At 33.2% G+C, this 19,585-nt stretch overlaps 1 protein-coding gene across 1 annotated transcript; it reads right to left on the reverse strand.

Moving 5' to 3' along the window:
* Positions 1-6,627: 6,627 nt before the first annotated feature.
* LOC133182435 (uncharacterized) lies at positions 6,628-16,766 on the reverse strand. Its single transcript, XM_061317285.1, has 12 exons — positions 16,514-16,766; positions 13,794-13,943; positions 12,971-13,076; positions 12,801-12,847; positions 12,575-12,667; positions 12,189-12,386; positions 11,588-11,752; positions 11,344-11,473; positions 10,285-10,436; positions 7,579-7,681; positions 7,083-7,148; positions 6,628-6,731 (listed from the first exon to the last, which is right to left on the reverse strand). Exons 1-12 carry the CDS (start codon positions 16,736-16,738, stop codon positions 6,628-6,630), a joined length of 1,539 nt encoding a protein of 512 aa, XP_061173269.1. The 5' UTR covers positions 16,739-16,766.
* Positions 16,767-19,585: the final 2,819 nt, after the last annotated feature.

The following is a 19,585-nucleotide window of genomic DNA, read 5'->3' on the forward strand; positions in this document are numbered from 1 at the left end:
TTCATACTTCACATGTGTAATCTTTGTGACAAGTCCTTCTTTTGGATACCAAAAACTTTGACCTTTTGACCTTGACCTAGGAGTTTGACCTTCATTTGAAAAAACTATAACCTTGGTCATAACATTTGAACGGTTGGTGTTAGGGCTTTCATACTTTACATATGTAATCCTTTTGACAAGATCTTCCTTTGGATGCCAACAACTTTTTGCCCTTTGACCTTGACCTTGGAGTTTGACCTACTTTGGAAGACTTTAACCTTGGCCATAAACTGTTTTATAAAGGTCTCTGCCAAGAAGGTAAAAATGAGGGCTTGGGTGAAAAATGCGGTTCTTTGCAAAATCGCTGAAGAAACCAAATGAAGCTATGGTTATCTGGAAAGGCTAGTCTTCTCACAATACGGTATTCAGGTGGATAATAAAATTCAAAAGTGGAAAGGGGGATTTAAAAGATCGCAATCCAGGCCCGTAGGAAGCAATTTCAGTTGGGGGGGGGGGCACAGCCATACATTTTTCAGTTGACAGTTTAGGAAGCACTACCAAAAATTTCCCGACAAGCAAAAAAAAAAAGTCATCAGACGTTTTTATTAAGGGGGCACGAGCATATAGTATCTATATAGTATCTATGTTTACTATAGTAATCTATATATCGGCAAAATTATTGGGGGGGCACCCCCCCCCCCCCCCGTGCCCTTGGTTCCTACGGCCATGCAATCAAACTGAGACCAAAAAATATCGATGCTGTGAGCAATATGATAGCTGAAAATGCCAGATTTACAGCGAGAGACGTTGCTTAGACACTAAACATTTCATCATCTCAACAGTTGATAAGAGTTCTGAAGGAGGAAATAAATCTAAAAAAAAAACTACATGTATTTCTGTCAGAAAATTGTATTATTTCTTTACAGATGCTTACAAGAAAAAACGGTTAAATGTGCCAAGGGTCTGTTAAAAAATAAACATGGTAGGATAAACCTGCGTGATGGATGACGAAACATGGGTGCACTATTTATAGCCCAAATAGAAGGTCAATAATAAAAATTGGAATGAGAGAGGAAGTTGTCATCCTATTATTGCAAAGAGAAGCAATAGCTCCACACAAGTTATATATGGGTTTTTCTTTTTACTTGAGAGGTCAAGTGATACATGCACCTACACTCAAAGGAAGGGCCATCAATGGTAGCTTTTATGTTAAAATTGTAATGAGAAAAGATGAACAGGTTTTCTGCAAGGAAAGTTCAAATGTAAAGATGGAAAGGAAATTTTGAAGAAAGTTTAGCGTCCCCCGTATTTGCTAGATCTCGGTCATTATTCCAAAAGCCATCAAAGGAAGACGCTACTATTTTAAATCTGTCATGGGGAGTGCTATCCATCAGTTTCCTTTGGGTTACCCCCAAAAAAGAGTATGCTGAGGTGTTCCGGTAATGGGTAAAGAGACTTGGGACATGTGTAAAGGTTAACAGGGGATATTTTGAAGGATTAGATATATTAAGAAACTGCTTATTGTGCTTTTCTTATATTTGATGACCTTTTGCATTACTTATTGAACAACCCTTCAACTTTAGAGTACTTACGAATACAATCAGAGTGATCTTTACAAAGGTAATTTTGTAGATGACCAATCACAAGATGTGAAAATCTCCGAGTTCCATTTTATTGAAGAAGTAGTTGTCTATGATATAAAAAAACCTAGTTTTTAATTTATCATGAGGAATGGTTGTATAAAGTGTAGAAAAATCGTACGTTTCGATGTTACTAACTTTTGAAAAAAAATATTTTAAATCTTCTAAAAGTTCTTCGGATTTTTTTGAGAATCCACATTTGATTTACACCATTTCTGGAATATGCTGTAGAACAGTACGTCTGAAGTTTCTCTTTTACAGCCCCCTCCTTTTTAGTTTTCCCCTAACATCCATTTACTTGCTGATTACATAAACAAAACATTTGTGTCCGTATCAAAGTACTTTGTCCCACTCTCAGAAATCCAGGAACCAGTCGTGTTAAACTTACTACCAAATACTAGCACTCTTATAATAGCAGCTAAGAAGCATCAACTCAAAGAAAGCTGTAAGACCTAATGGTATCCCAAACTGTATTTAAAAGAACTTTCGTTAGTACCATACCCTGGTATTCAAAGCAATCTCAAAAGTTGTCTGTGCCATTTTAAACAGCTCCTTAAGGGAGGGAATGTCCCTTCATGATGAAAAAGTCTATCTTGTCCCAGTTTCTAATATATCTCAAGTGATTAATTCTAAGAAAGACCTGAGCCCAATTTTCCTGACACCAATACTTGCCAAACTTCTAGAAATCCTGTCACGATGTGGACTCAAGTCAGTTTTTAGCAAAGAGTGGCAGCTCAACAAATGCTTTCTTGAAAATACTTGACACTATTTACAAGGCTTCTGACTTCAGCAGTGACTTTGCCAGACGATTGCCAAATGACCTCAGTAAGTAAATATACAATATACACCATGTCAAACATGTATAACAGAGTGATACAGATGAAATGATAACACAAAGTTACCCTGCCAACAAGATGCAGAGAGTAAAATAAGAACAAAAAATTATATTGGACAAACAAGAATGGAGAAGAACCAAATGAAACACCAAGAATCCGAAATATTTATTTACTGTTATATGGTCACCAGAAAAAGTCCTTATATGAAGACTTTATGAAAACGAAAATATTCACCTAGATTTTGTGGAAAGTCGCCACTAAGATATGACAACCACCACAAAATCAATCATGGATTGGCGCTTGATAAACCACCTTGCAACAGTTACTTCCTGTGTCACTACTACTCAGGGTTAAGTGAGACCGACGTGATGAGATTGAACAAAAATTGAAAAATGAAAAAAACGGTCTGTGAATATTCAGTCATTGGTGACCTAATCATGATTGATAGTCTTAGCTTATGGTGTCTTCCATGCAAGTTTGACCAATATTTATAGATACTTGGAATAGACTAGCTCTAAAATCAGTTGCAGTATTCTATGTTATACATTTATCGACTGAGTTCGAGGGCAACATTGGTTTTGTCGGACCCAAGACAAACAGTTTGCATTGGTTCGAGGGTCGACAAACCGCATTTTGCCCGAGAACACAGACAATAAATACTTTGTTATAACTTTTATTTTATTTTTTGACAAATGTATCTCGTGCTGGCCTCCATGATGTAAATTTCTTTTACCAGCATTGCGGTAAAACTCGGTCAATTCTGTCACTGTCGAACACCAACGTATGCAAATACTAGTACGTTATAGCTGATCCCGCCCACAGTGTGACGTAAGAAGTCCAATATCTCATCGACAGGTCCAATATCTCACTCTGCGGTCAAACATTGATTTTTTTATGACTGCTCACCAAAACATTGGAAATGGTAGACTTTTTTGGTATAGATTTATATAGGAACCAATTTTTAGAGGTATATCAAAACAATTTGGTGACGACATTTAGTACTAAAAATTTGCTTATAGAAGGAAGTTCAATGACTAACATGTATCGAAACACAATTCTTGGTACCGAAATGAAAATTCTCAGAGAGAGAGAGAGAGGAAAAAATTAATGCATAACCTTTGACATGATCAATGTTGGAATATTTTTTTTTTTATCCAAGAGGAGACACAATAACAGAAACGTGTTTCAACTAGAAATACACTGGTAACAAAACAAATGTATACCAAAATTTTCCTCCAACAATTTGGATGAAATTTAAGTGAGAGCGATATGGCACCTTTTAGCCAGGCAGAGAATATTTAACTCGATACTTTTATAAAAACATTAATACTTAAGAATCATATGTCCTTGATATTTTTTGTATGTCGTTGATATGCCAAAATGTAGCTGGATATAGTACTTGTAGCATATTGGTATCAGCTGCGTTTCTTTTCTTTTCTTTTGTTTTGGTTTTTTTGTTTTCCCTAACAAAAAAAATACTATAGTAAACTATAGTTAACTATAGTTTACTATAGTAAACTATAGTAAATCAAAGTTCCAAAGTTTTCACTATAGTAAATCAAAGTTCCAAAGTTTTCACTATAGTAAATCAAAGTTCCAAAGTTTTTACTATAGTAAATCAAAGTTCCAAAGTTTTCACTATAGTAAATCAAAGTTTCAAAGTTTTCACTATAGTAAATCAAAGTTCCAAAGTTTTCACTATAGTAAATCAAAGTTTCAAAGTTTTCCCTATACTTAATCAAAGTTTCAAAGTTTTTTCATGTTTAACAACTTATGTATTTTTATAATATTTTTTTGATTATTTAGCCGTTCTAGGGGAGTGGTCGGATATTGGGTTGGTTGGGGCTGGTTTTTGTTGTACATCTTTATTTAAATATACAAAGTAGTTAATTAAAATGCAATATTCAAAGTTCCAAAGTTTTCACTATAGTAAATCAAAATTCCAAAGTTTTTACTTTGGTACTATAGTTAACAATAGTAAACTATAGTTAACTATAGTTTACTATAGTATTTTTTTGTTAGGGTTTGTCCTGAAGACAAACTGAAAATATGTTGCACTTCACTCAAACTATCAAAGATATATTTGCATGATCCAGTAAATGTTCAACCAAGCACCTATCCATAATTCCCGCCAAAATATTAACTGCTGTGAAAGAGAAACCAGACGTTATTCAAGATGTGACGTAAATAAAATAAGGGTTCTCAAGAGAACTTTTGGAAAATTTAAAAGAACTTTTCAAACATCAATAGCTTCAAATTATATGACTTTTCAACACTTTGTACAACCTCAAGATAAATTATTAAAGAGCAGGCTTATTGACATCATAGACAACTACCTTTTTCAATAATAATAATTTAAAAAAAAAGGAACGCGTAAATTTCATATTTTGTGATTGGTCATCTACAAATTAGTTTGTTCAAAATCATTCTGATTGTACATACAAGTACTCTGAAGTTTTTATTATAAAGATGGTCACCAAATTTGCTCCTTTTTGAACCGACCAGTTTTTTATATTCTTATGCAGCAAAATTGATTTATAAACTTCTTGTTCTCTGATTCTGTGACATTGAAATGACTTTGAACACATCATATCTGCAGAAACTAGATACTGTGAGCAAGCTCATAATATGATAAGCCCCCTTCCCCTTACTTCTGCAGCACATTATTGCTTGAAATGTCTTTTTATTACAAAAATATGGTCCAGACGAAAATTTACACCTTTTTAAACTTGCCCAAATTACCATGACATAAACTAACGCCATGGGTTATCTTTGCTTTCAGCACAAACATCCAGCGCCTCATTATGAGAATTATGTACGAACACAAATTGTACACTTTTTCTGTAGAGAACTTGAACATACAAAGTGTCCTTAAGTCAATGCTGTGACACATTCTCTGATGTCATCTTTATGTAAAGAATGAACTTCCGTTGGCTCTCCATTAAAGACCTCAAAAGTGCATGCCCAAATGATCTTTGGTCAATGTCTCTTAAAGACTGGACTGCAAATTGTGCTATTTTGCTGTCATTGACCTTGAACTTATTCAAATGACCTTGGGGCAAGGTCATGATTGACACATCCCCAGTTCATAAACAATTTACTGTCAAGTATGAACTTGCAATGTCTTTTCATTAAAATGTTATACATTGTACTGACATATGGGTGGATGGAGAGGCGGACAAGGTGGTTCCTATAACCCTTCCCTTTCAAGTTTCGTGTTCGGGGAATATAAAAATCCCAATACAATTTGAATATGCATTTATTACTCAACAATAGTAAAAATATGAGCAAGCTTTGATAAGAACCAATACAATGGACACTATACATTAATTCAGTTTACCTTTCAAAAAAAGCTTATAAACGCGAGTTTGACACACATTTTGACCATTCATAACTTTTTCCTCTAAAGTTGCCTATCAATTTTATTTTACAAATATGACATATAGATGAAACGTAACAAATACACAGCATCCATTTTCCTAACGGTGGTCGTTAATTTTACGCATATAATACGCATATAATGTTACACATATGTAATTTTTCCACAGTTTATAAGTAATGGTATCATGTTCTTTTCCCGTTGTCATGGCAACAATTTCACTACAGATATTTTGGTTTTGTTATTTTTGGAAAATAGGGAAATTCATTCTTAAAATAAACCTGCTAATCAAAATACTATATCTTATCACGTACAAGAAACATAATCCCAGAAAAATGACTGAAAATCATTGATTTTCATATTAAGATTTATGGACTTCCTTGGACAAAGGATTTCTTTGGATACCAGTCCATTGATATGTCTGAAATCATTTTCAATAGTGTTTGTGCATTAAGAAGGATAATATCCACTATATACCAAAAAAAAAAAAAAAAAAAAATTGAAAAAATAAATTTTTGACCTTCCAAGAAATGTTTGATGCTTGCTGATTTTGACTCCGAACTCTTGTGGCCTTCTTTTGAAGAGAATTTTGGTATTCCTATTTTTTGATTAAAACTTTGTTTGTGAATGAAACAACAATCACTGGATTGTGACAATACAATAATGTATAATTATTTTAAATTATTTCTACAATCAGGTAGAACAACTTATATATATCAAAAATGTTATTTCAAATTAGAATAAAACAAAACAGAACAAAAACAAAGAATCACATTACTGTGAAAGCCAGTCTTTAGGTTGTATTGTACTCGTAGTCTACATGAGGCTTCATTGTCTTGCTAGAATCGTGTACAACATAAAAGTTCCTCCGTTTCTCCTGCAGGCCACTAGACTCGCCTGGTCACATCAAGATATTTTTAAAAAGTTTTGGCATTCATCCAGTGCTGATGTAGGTATTTAATATATACACACTACCGAGGACTGTACATGGTATAATGATGATTTATACAAACCCTATTGCACAGAAGACTACATGCTTAAAACGATTGAGATACAGGTAGATGTGGGTCTCCTTACAGAAGTCTCCAGCACAGAGAAGACATTATGTTTTTCCTGTCGTTTTCTTTGCCCTGGGATTCATCAAAAATAATTTTTTGAAAAAGGGTTATGTTCGGTGTTATGAGGAAGACATAGCCTCGATCTGGCTTGCCCTTTTCAATCACATGATTTCACAGCCTTTCTTCTTACTCTTCACTTTACCAGCCGCGGGTTCAGGCGGAGGTGTGTAACTATATGAAGAACGACTTGTTGTGCCTGAAACATCAAAAAGGTACGAGTTTAAATAAGAAATATGTAATTATTGAATTCAATCTCAAATAAACAGCTTCTGATAACTGGAATTCGTTAATTTTCTGTTTTATGGATCTAGTCAGTTCTCTTTTAAATAGATACTATTTTCATCCATTTCTTAAACAGATATTGTCATAAATATAATTTTCAATCATATTTAAGAACCCATGATCTGGTACTCATCTATATATATATATATATATATATATATATATATATATATATATATATATATATATATATATATATATATATATATATATATATGATTATAATTATATATGCGTAGTCAACAGTTATCACTAACAGTTACAAATTAGAATTCTTTAGAGATGAAGGGGTAAATCGGACAAAATCGTCCCAAAAGTGCAAAGGTTCACACTTGTAAGCCTACCTTCTGAGTTTGATGACCAGTGATCTTCATTTGCGTTGTATTTGTACAGTGGCTTTTTGTCTGCATCAATTTGTATATCCCACCAGTCGTAGCTGTATGATTTCTGAAAAGAACAGTATTGTATGGTTCTTGAAAATAGCATATACTGTAGAAAGTGAGTGTTTGTTTTATTTATTTACAGACAAAAAGACCCCCCCCCCCCCAAAAAAAAAAAAATCATCAAATAAACAAAATAAATTATGTAGAAACTGAAGATCACATTAAGCAGTACGTACTACTCTTATGACAAACTCGGATATCTGGATATTGATCGTTATTGTAGTTCTACACCAGTCTTCTAGAGTAGGCTTTCCCTTCTAAAATCTTTCCCCTCTGAAAACTGGCTCCCCGGAAAATAGGCTCTAGAGTAGGATTTACCCAAAAGAAGTGACTCTAGAGTAGGATTTCCCCTACGCAAACGGGAAATCCCACATCAGATTCATTTTTGGGGTGGGGGTAGGGTCCTACTCTGTTTAATAGTTATAGAGTGCGATTTACCCCAGAGTCACCCCAATAAAATATCTTGGCTGTACTAATGTGGGGGGGGGGAGCACCATATTGTTACAAGTGTCCCTTTTTCAAAATGGCGACCAGATCCATTGAAACATACGAAGTATAAAAATTGAAAATTTTAAATCTCAATTTTCTCTGCAACCGTCCAACCAATTCTTTTGAAGCATTAAAATCTTATTCTTTTGATCAGGTCAAACTGGTTTCTGTTAAAATGTTGGTACAATTTAATCGGTTGGACAAATTTTTAACTGTATACATGGAAACAAAAAGGAATTCTATTTTTAATTGATTTATTTTCTCCAGTTGTCACTTCATGTACATAACACTGATGCATGTGTAAGTCCAAAATTCTGATGTTTTAATGTCAAAAATAGCTGCCGTTGCCATGAAACTAAAAATGAGTCATTTATTTCTAAAAATTTGAAATTTTGCAAAAGTTTAAGAGAGTATTTGCTCTCTGTTTTCAAATCCAATATTACACCGCTGGTGTCGAGAGGACATATGTTTCGTCTTGCAAAAGCAGTGTTTCTTGTACTGTTTTTGGTTTAGGTTTTTTTTTCCTTCAATTTTGTCCCTTTGAAGAACTACTTCAAATACTCACAGGTACCGCTGCGCCGAGAGAGACGGTTTTGAATTTTTTGAGTGACTTATTTTACAGACTCCTATTAGATAAAATGTTGGGTTGAGACTCGATGATTTGAACTACGTTTATATACCGGTATGTTAAGATTTCATACTAAACTCAACTATTCTTGAGTCAAAAAAAACTCATATTTCTATTTAAAAATCAGTTGACTTTCACATAAAGTTTTAGCCAAAATATTGTCGATATGCAAGAGTACAGATTCCGGGGGGGGGGGGGGGGGTTGGGGGGGTTGGCTATGGAGGAAATCCTACTCTACAACACCGGTACTATTGGTCGCTTTCTTCATTGGTATAAAATTTACTTGATATCGTCCGTTACCTTGATTGTTTAAACATACTAATAATTGTTTGTGAATTATTTTTCTGCTCTACATCTATCCATCTATCTGCACTTTGCAGTAATGAACATTGTTATGTATCTTCTGACAACTTCATTAGATAAGCTGATCCAAATTCAAGAATCTACTTATAAAGATTAATTTGAATAATACAGACTTGTCGAAATTCGTCGGTCCTGTCGGCAAGGCCGATAAAAATTTGTCTGGACCGATAACTCTCAAGAAAATGTCGGTCCAAATGACCGTTTGAAAAAAATCTCGAGTGAAGCAAATTTTAAAAAGATCGGGTTTGTGGTGCGCAGGTGAAAGTCACAGAAACAGCAGAAATGGCCGTGTGGTGACGATAGTCGATTAAATTTGTTACAGCAAAGACATAAAACGTGCCATTTATGTCTCTGATTAAAGATTCTCTATTCTAAGAAAAGAAACTTGTGAGATTGAAGGCTGTTGAAAATAATAAACGGCATTTTAGTGCAGTTTTTATTTTACTTTCTCAGCGTCAAAATAAAGTACGTATATCTGGTCTGACAAAACTTCGTCCGGTCCAGCAGAACATTTGACTTTGTCAGACCAAATGTCTGACAGTGATTTCAAAATTTCGACAAGTCTGATAATATTCTCTGCGCTCTCAATTTCCACAATAGAAGCACGAATATAGGCTCAAAGAATGCTACGAATGATTGAATTAATTATAATTATATTATTGTTCGGTAGTTTGTATATATCCTTTGTCAAATTCATATTTGTATATTTTGTAGAAATGCTTTCAATCTGATAAACATATTGTTTAAAGAATAATCTGAAACTGAAATAGTTGTAACCGATTTGAAACTAAATGTACATGTAATTATAAAAAAAATGTTAAGTAAATTAAATCACTTCCTCTTTTCTAGTACGAGATAACTGAAAGATGGTACGAAAAAGGGACCATTTGAAAAAAAAAAAAGGTTTTCAATCTTGAAAAACGTTGTTAGTACAATATGAAAAAGCAACATAAAAACAAAACTTAGATTTAAATTGTTACAAATGTCACCACTGTGGCCTCTTTGAGGCCCATTATGAGTTTAAAAGTTTTCTACAAATTTTATTTAAAGATACCAGTAACCTAAATAGGATTCAATTTACGACTTTACGTTATAACTAATGTTATGTATTGTTATATATCAGTTACCTTCTCTTTGTTGGCCTTGGCACTGTCCTCTTTTGGTTTTTTCTCCCCGATTTCTTTCATCAAGACCTTTGTATCCTCCGTGAGTTTTCCCTCCTTTTCCAGTTCATCTGTAAACGCTTCCAGCTGATCTTCACTGGATTCACTATAACACACTAAAGAAAACGACAAAAAAACCGCTAGAAAAAACGACAAAAAACAGTAGAGAAAGCAATCACAAAACACTAGAGAAAAGGACAAAAACACTACAGAAAGCAATCACAAAAACACTAGAGAAAAGGACAAAAACACTAAAGAAAGCAATCACAAAACACTAGAGAAAAAGACAAAAACACTACAGAAAGCAATCACAAAAACACTAGAGAAAAGGACAAAAACACTACAGAAAGCAATCACAAAACACTAGAGAAAAGGACAAAAACACTACAGAAAGCAATCACAAAAACACTAGAGAAAATGCCAAAAACACTAAAGAAAGCAATCACAAAACACTAGAGAAAATGCCAAAAACACTAAAGAAAGCAATCACAAAAACACTAGAGAAAAGGACAAAAACACTAAAGAAAGCAATCACAAAACAATAGAGAAAAGGACAAAAACACTAAAGAAAGCAATCACAAAAACACTAGAGAAAATGCCAAAAACACTAAAGAAAGCAATCACAAAACACTAGAGAAAATGCCAAAAACACTAAAGAAAGCAATCACAAAAACACTAGAGAAAAGGACAAAAACACTACAGAAAACAACAAAAACACTAGAGAAAGCAATCACAAAAATATAGAAAACAACAAAAACACTAAAGAAAGCAATCGCAAAAATAGAGGAAAACATCAAAAACTCTAGCGAAAACAATCACAGAAACACTAGAGAAAACGACAAAAACATTAGAGAAAGCAAACACAAAAACACATAATATTCAGAATAACAGCTTTCTACACTAAAGTACACACAACAAGTTATAAATCTTTTAAAAAATGTACATATACATGGTTGATCATTGGACCCAGTATCTAAACTGGATCACACATCTCTCTTCAAATAGAAATTGCTGAGTACATACCAGCTAAAAACATTTGAGTGATGAGGTTGAAGTGATTGAGGTGAAGGAAACAGCCCCCTGTTTGCTCTGCAATCTCTTCATAAAAATGTTTCTCCGATCCCTCCGATCTATTACACAGGACTCCGTATATCTGAAATAAAAACGCATTAGATCAACTTAGTCTTCTATTTTTCTACATAGCGAATTTTTGTCTTCATGTTATGACACAGATATTAGAAATGGAAGTTTCTGATGAACCTGTTACCTTTACGCCCATTCCTTTCAGCAGCTCTACCTCGTTCCACCAATTTATGTTTTGGTCAGTGTATGAGGGTGGATGGGGAGGCGCATCTCCAATGACTACCAAAGCCTTAGCAGAATCCTCAGACCAATCCAAGAACTTGGCCTTGTGTAACATCCACTCATAGCACTGTTATAAGAATTAAATTGTCACATAAAAAAGTTAAGTTCTTGTGGTCTAAAGATTCCACTTATGAAGACTTTTTACGACTCAAGCATGACATTTAGCTGTGCTATAAAATCTTTGAGAAATATTTAATTTTGTTTGGGAAGAAATAGGCAAGTTGTTGGTTGTGTTAAAAAACCGACCGTTTAAGGAAACCTTGGACATACAGAAATAGTCTGAAAGATTAGCAAGTACACGGTCAGTACGCCTATATCCCTGTATCCCTATATCCCTGTCTGTCTTTCCTTCCACATTAATTTAATATCTCTACAGAATCAGCATTTTAAAAAGCATCTAATTATAATATTGAATTTAAATATGGGGTTCGGTGAATCAAAGGAAATGAGTGGAATTAAATATCAATGACGTTTTAAGAGTTTTTTTTGTGTGTGAAAAATACCTCAGGGGTGTCGCCTCCCCCTGTGCTTGGTGTGTTATTGGCGAAGTCAACCAGTTGCTGGACATCTGAAGTAAGATCTAGTTGTCTGATGACGTATGTATTCTGGTCACAGTAGTCGCCATGGGCAATTAATCCGACCCGGATGTTTGGGATATCTTGCAGTAGTCTTCGACAGGTCTCTTGCAGATTTTCTCGAACCTAATATTTTAATTTGCGTCAAGCTTTTAATGATAATATCATGAAACTGAGATCCTGAGAAGAAATTAAGAAAAGGAAAATTACACATCATACAATTTTATAATCTTTAACATTGATAATGTTTCCCAGTTGATCCATGGTTTAAATGCTAGGATATTTTAAACATCGTTAATTACAAAGGACCTTACCTTATTCAGATAGCTTGCCATACTTCCTGTGGTATCGAATGAAAATACCACCTCCACGTTTTTCCCTCCAGCGGCGAAACTTGATAAAACTGCCTAAATACATGAGTGCATGGCTATGAAATCTATTTTATATTACATCGATGAAAGAATATTACAAATACAAATCAGAGCTCTTTTTTGTAAAAAAGAAGAAAGGTAGAAAACTCTGTATATAGTATTTACTCACATCTTTTATTTCCTCTGATGCTTCTTCGGTATTTTTCACGAATGGGTCTGCAAAATACAACCTGGTGCTTTAATTGTGCATTAATCTGAAAACTCAAACTTGATTCTGAATTTGCTCAACGTTTCCTTTATATAGAAAGGAATCCGACTTTGTATGGCCTAGAGACGTACCATAATTTGAGGCTTTGGGTTTCTCCTTGGCTTCTATCGTGCTCTCCTCTCCTACTCCCTGAGAAAACAATGGCTGGTCCTCTGTTAAGGCCCTGCCCCCGCTCAACTAGAAAAATATACTATATGTAAATATATATACTCTATATATAAAAACTGACTATTCTTAACAACTGCTCGACTAATGTCCATACTATACATGGGTTATATAATTATGTAAATAAGGACTCGGAATTTTACTTTAATAATGATAAGAATACATAGATAGTAACAGAAGTATAGAGTGTTATCCAGGGGAATGACAAGATTTTCAGAACCTCGTTAATTTCTGGACTTACATACTTCTTTATATAAACCGTAAAAGTTAAAAATTGTTTATTTACCGGTATAAATATATATTTTCAAATATCAGGGTTGTTTTCTTTACAAAATTAAGTAACAGAATCACAAAATTTTAGAAACACTGACCAAGGCATAAAAAAAGTAAATGTATATATTTATTTATATTCATATATTATATATATTTATTTCATTTCAGTGATTCATAAATATAAAAACTGAGAAAAGGTGCTACATGAACGGAAAAAAACTAATTAATTCTTGATCAATATTGTAGAATAAAAATTTGATTCAATTTGGTAAAAATGGGGTTTGTTTTATTAACTTCAGTTATTAGATATTTTATCGTTGTTAGGAGCACGACCTTTTTACCCGATCCCTAAAGATCAATTGCTAACTTTAAATAATGGTGGTAGACCAAGATGGCGTCTCTTACGGTGCAGAAGTATTGCGTATGATCAAAAAGACACGCAGACAAACCTTGTACCTGATATTTAAATGACGACCCGTCTACATCTTCACTCTCCGACAGAGCAGACGATATCGAGGCAACCAAATCTGTCGTCTGCACGGTCACCGGAACTGAACGTCCATCAGGAAGTTTGACGTACACTTGGATTGTCCGTGGGATAACGACCTGTAATATTTTATTTTAAATATATAATATATATTTTTAGTGCAAATTGTGAAGATAACAAACGGTGTTCAAAGGTCCAATTAAACAATGAAAAATGAAAGCTGAGCAAGCACGGACTCCTTAAAACATCAGAAGTGGAATCAGGTGCCATGAAGGAGTAAGCATCCTTTGTCGACCGATCACACCCGCCGTGAGCCCCTTGTCATGATCGGGTAAAGGAAGAAATCTGTAGACAATTCAGAATGAAAATAATGTCCTAAGAATTTGTATTTTAAAAAAGTCAGTCCTAGATCTAGAGACAAATTGTATTTGCCAGCAAGGTCATTATATCGGCCAAAGAATTTGCAAAATGTTGACTTTAAGCAAAAATATTGGTACCCTTGTACATATTGTTGTATCATCAACTTATTTGTTAGTAATTTAGAATTTGTTCGAACATGCTCTTGAGTATCGAATCAACTGGGATATATATAAACATCATTTACAGATGATTGCGTGTGTACATGTATTGCTACATTGAGAGAAAAAGTAGAAAATAAGAAAAGTTAAATATCATATTTATCATAAAGTTTAGTTGTTTGTTTGCCATCAAAGTCTTTCTCTTAAAAAACATCTAAATATGAAATGAATGTGCCAGACTCTGTGGTGTCTTTAATTTCGAGTTCAGTGGGATATATCGAATCAATATACATGTATATGAATGATAATGAAAATTGTTAATTGATAAATATTTCCATTTCCATTTGTTTTCTCTGTGATAACTCTTTGAAAGTTAGGAAAGTTGATTTCCTGATCATTCTAAAGGAATGCAAATTTCGCCAAGCGAAAGGTCAGGAGCTAAGAAGGCCTAATATGCATGTAATTCTCGTGCACCTGTCTTTGTATTTGACGTCAGTGGGCGGGGACTATTGAAATTGACATGTGAGGCCTCGTGTAATTTAAATCTATTAGTCTACATTTTTAAAATCTAAATTTACATTTTTATTTCAAAATGAAATGGAAATATAAGGAATCACTGTCTAGTTAGTAGAGTATACCAGGGACATCAACGATAGTTGGAAACGTGGGATAATTTATGCATAACGGGCTTCGCCCGTTATGCAAATTTATCCCCCGTTTCCAACTATCGTTGATGCCCTGGCATACTCTACTAACTAGACAGTGATTCCTTAAAACATCGTCGATATATACAGCAGTCGAATTAAAGGTCCTAGCAATAGACTTTTTAGTTCACCTGATCCGAAGGCTCAAAGGCGGCCATTCTTTTTCATAGGAATATATAGAATTTAAAAAAAAAAATCTTTCCAAGATCTACAAGCCACGGAAGCATCCTCAGGTAGAGTAGATTCTTTGTTCAAATCTTGACCTGTGGAGGATAAGGTGGGGCCATAATGTGCAATAAAAGTTTTACAGAGGAATATACTAGGAAATCTTTTCAAAAACTTCTTCTCAATAATAGCAAAGCCATGGTTAGTCATATTTATAAGAAAATATCTCCAGGTAGTTTAGATACAATTTAGTTTAAATCATGACTTTATAGGGGTATGGTGCGGCCACAATTTGTGACCAAAGTATATGGGGGGAAAGTCTTCTGATGAAGAACAGTAGAGCCATATTGACTTAGGTGAGACTTGCTGTCCCTAGGCCTCTTGTTTCTTTTCATGTCGAACTTTTTGAAGAAATTTTGCTTCTTAAGAATACAAAAACAGGTCTGATGATAAAAGGTGCACAATTAGTATTTTTGACAATTCCAACAAATTTTTGGAAGACTTGTTCTCCAAAGACTGTATAGATATTTGGAGAGAATTGGGAACTCGGGCATCTTTTTTATATCAGCCTCGGGTACTTGTGTGTAGAATCAGAATGATTTAACTTGCAGTAAGGTTGTAGATGACCAATGACAAGATGAAATGTAATGCATAACAATAAATGTACACAATTGTACATTGTACGCTGAAAGGATAAGAGGTATACTTGACAAAAATGTATTTTTCATATTGATAAAAACAAAATATTGAAAATATTGCATTTTTTAAACGAGTAATTTGTGGTATATGTTGACGTTTGATACTGATTTCGTTTACTTTACATCATTGTGGTATATATTACTGAGGATTACTAAGGGCAATTACATATTTAAGAAACTGTGCTGTTCGGACATTAAATCTTTTTAATGAGTCAAGATTCTGCATCATAAGAACATTTTAATTATTTATTTATTTATTTTGATAACTTTTATCCATCACTTGTTTTACTGACCAGGATGTACTGTATCAGTGACAACAATATCCCTCTGTTCTGATTGAGTGTTATACTCTGACTAAGCGTATAACTGAATGATTATACCAGATAAAATCAAACAAATTGTCAAAACAAGTTTTATTTTATCACATTTACCGCGTACATTAAAACAGAAAACGAATCATTAAAGGATGGAAAATACCAGTTTGTCTTAGCAGTATTACCCCCCGCAAAAAATATTTAAAAAAATATTATTCTATAGTATTTAGTATAAAACATTTTCTTATTAATTTGATGCACTCTGCATTTTATGATTTATAACACCTTACCTCAGCCTTGAGTATGGTTTCGGCCCTAACTCCGTACTGTCCCACCGTTTTCCTCCCGTCCAAGATTTTCCCCTGATACTTTAGGATGACCCTGTCGTCAGGGACGCCCTCCTCCCTCCCCACGTGTTTGTTGATCTCACTGATTCTACTCCCAGGGAGGAGGTTTAGGGTAGTCGTTCTCCCCGTGGGGAGTTTAACATACACGTCTACAGCATTCCCGGCCATTTCCTGGTTTTTATTTTGATTAAACTGTACACCCGGTAAGTTTTCGTAATGTTTGATTGTACAGGATATCTTTGTTTATATTATGGAGCGATCTGATCTCTATTTTTATAAGCCAATCAGTGCGCGTATATTTAAAACACACCGGCCTGGTATTGCTAAATTTAGATTCCCCAGCCTAGTTCTCAATCGCTATCCAGAGTTGTCGTTCCTTTCATTCGCCCATGATCCTACTCTGCTCGAAAAATCACCATTTACACATGTATTAGATTTTAGTACGATTAAAGCATGTGTAGAAGATTCCCTGTTTTAAATCATCTTATTCAGACATCTAAATACATAAAATCAAAAGATATAGTTTTTAATCCTTCAGACCGTCAGACTTGTGTCAGGGATATAAATGATTAGATCTAAACCTTGAATGAGTTTCTTTCTTTTTTTTTTTTAAATGTGACAAATAAGCTTTCTGATTGTAAATATACATAAATATGAAAGAAATATGATGCAATAAAATCCCCCCGAAATTACTTTTTCTCCAATTTGTCATTTTTTTTCAAACCTAAGCCCCCCCCCCTCCCATAGAAATTTTGATATTGAAGTTTTCTATTTTAAAAAAAAAACAACTAGATTTTGAAGTGATCCTATTTTACGTTGTTTTGTTGCACTCCTGAAAGATGAAGTTAATTTATTATTTTAAAAAACAGTTTTGTACTTCTGTCTGCTGTAAAATTTAAAATTAAAACCATAGAACACAAAAATTCATAAAGTTTTGGCAAAATCAAGTTGCAACGAAATTGTGCAATATTTGTATTCCCAATAATTCATGGTTAAAAAAAATAATTTTTTTTAAAACTTTGCTTCATAGTTTATATTTTGGGTTATTTCCTATTGTTGTCACAAAACTACCTACAAAAGTATTATGAAGATAAAAATTATATTTTATAGGACATTAAAATTTACTTTATGTGACACTGTTAAAAACTGGGGTCAACCTGAAACATTCTACTCATCAATTTCTTTTTTTTTTATTTATACATATTTGATTCCCGATAATTCTAATATTTTTGTTGCACTCCTGACCAAGAGCATGTGAGTCTTTAAAGAAGAATTGTGAAGCATAAGTTACACCAGAACGTGAGTGAATTTTTAAAAAAATGACCAAACACATATTTTTTAACTTGCACTAAAAGTACAGGCAATGGGAATTTTCTATGTCTCAGAATACGTCTTTTGATAGTGTCGAAATACCTGCCAAATATCTCGTTGATATCTCGATTCACTAAAAAGTTATGCCCAAAAATAATGCTAAAATGTCAGGAGTGCAACACCTTTTTGTGATCATGTCATGACATTTTGAAAAATGGTTTATGGTGGAAATTAAAACTTTTCTGATAATATTCAAAGTATTGAGCTTTAAACGTAGACTGTAGACAAGTTAAACCATGTCAGGAGTGCAACAGAAAAAATGTACTGTTGCCAAAAAGACATCGATTTTAAAATATGAAGGAAAATTAAGTCAAAAAAGAATTTTCAATGTGTAAAACAATAACTGATTTACAATTTAAAACTTAAAAATGTTATATAAATCACAAGCAGCATTAATGAGAGTCAAGTATCTGTGCATACCCAATAATGTCAGGAGTGCAACATTTAATGTTTTGTTCTCCAGCATGAAAAAACTATTATCATAATATGATTCTCTGATTTTTATTTTTGGAAAATAAAGACTCAAAGAACATTTTTACCAAATAGATTTATCAATTACAGGATCAGATCTATATTTCTATCGTCAGGAGTGCAACACATTTTTTTGAAGATAAAAGTTATATGATGAAAAGACTTCTACTCATGCTAAGAAATATTCTTTAATTAATAATGAACTATTTGAATAATCTAGTACTAAATTATTGACAGTTTTATTATTAAAACCCTTCTCTTTTTCAATTTTATCAATTCAGATTTGTTTTTATCTTTTCTTTGATTTTTTAAGAATGTGAAAAATAAACACACTGAAAAATTGTTATAAAGTTCAAGTGATTCCACCTCAACTTCACTGAAACAACAGAACAAGTTCTGATGTAATTTTCGCTTCACAATTCCACTTTAAAGACACCCATGCTCTTGGTCAGGAGTGCAGCAAATATGGTAGAATTATTGCTGATCAAATATGAATAAATATAAAGAAAAAAATGATGATAGAATGTTTATAGTTGACCTCAGTTGTTTACAGTGTTTGTCCTGTGAAGGAAAATATGCTATAAAATATATTTTATCCTCTAAATATATATTTTAGCTAGTTTTTTGACATAAATAGGGAATAATTCAAGATATGAAGTCAAGTTTAAATACTTTCATGTGTTTTAATTATGAATTATGCACAATTTCGTTACCACTTGATGTTGCCAACACTTTATGAATTTTTGTGTTCTGTGGTTTATATTTTAAATTTTACTGAAGTCAGGAGTGCAACAAAACTGTTTTATAATTATCAATGATCTTTATCTATCTTTACTAAAAATAAATAATAAAAAAATGTTTGATACTATTTGTTGTTCAAAACATTATGTCTGTCAACCAATTACAGACATTTTACAGTCAATTCAGAGAATAGTTTTCATCACTTAACGTATATTTTCAAATACAATGTATATATATTACACATTGCAAATAATCATGGTTTGAAGTCTTGAAAATATGAAAAACTTGCCGTAAATGATAAAAAAAATATCAAAACGACGAACTGATTTACAAACTAAGAATGAGTTATTGTGTGTTATAATTTTTAAAACAATGTTAAATAAAATCGGATATCAGATGTCTGGAATGTAACAAAAGGTCGCGGCAAAATCT

The sequence above is a fragment of the Saccostrea echinata genome, unplaced genomic scaffold (genome assembly GCF_033153115.1).
Source record: "Saccostrea echinata isolate AGI-Se365-2 ecotype Australia unplaced genomic scaffold, CSIRO_AGI_Sech_v1 ptg000009l, whole genome shotgun sequence".
In the NCBI taxonomy this organism is placed as follows: Eukaryota; Metazoa; Mollusca; class Bivalvia; order Ostreida; family Ostreidae; genus Saccostrea; species Saccostrea echinata.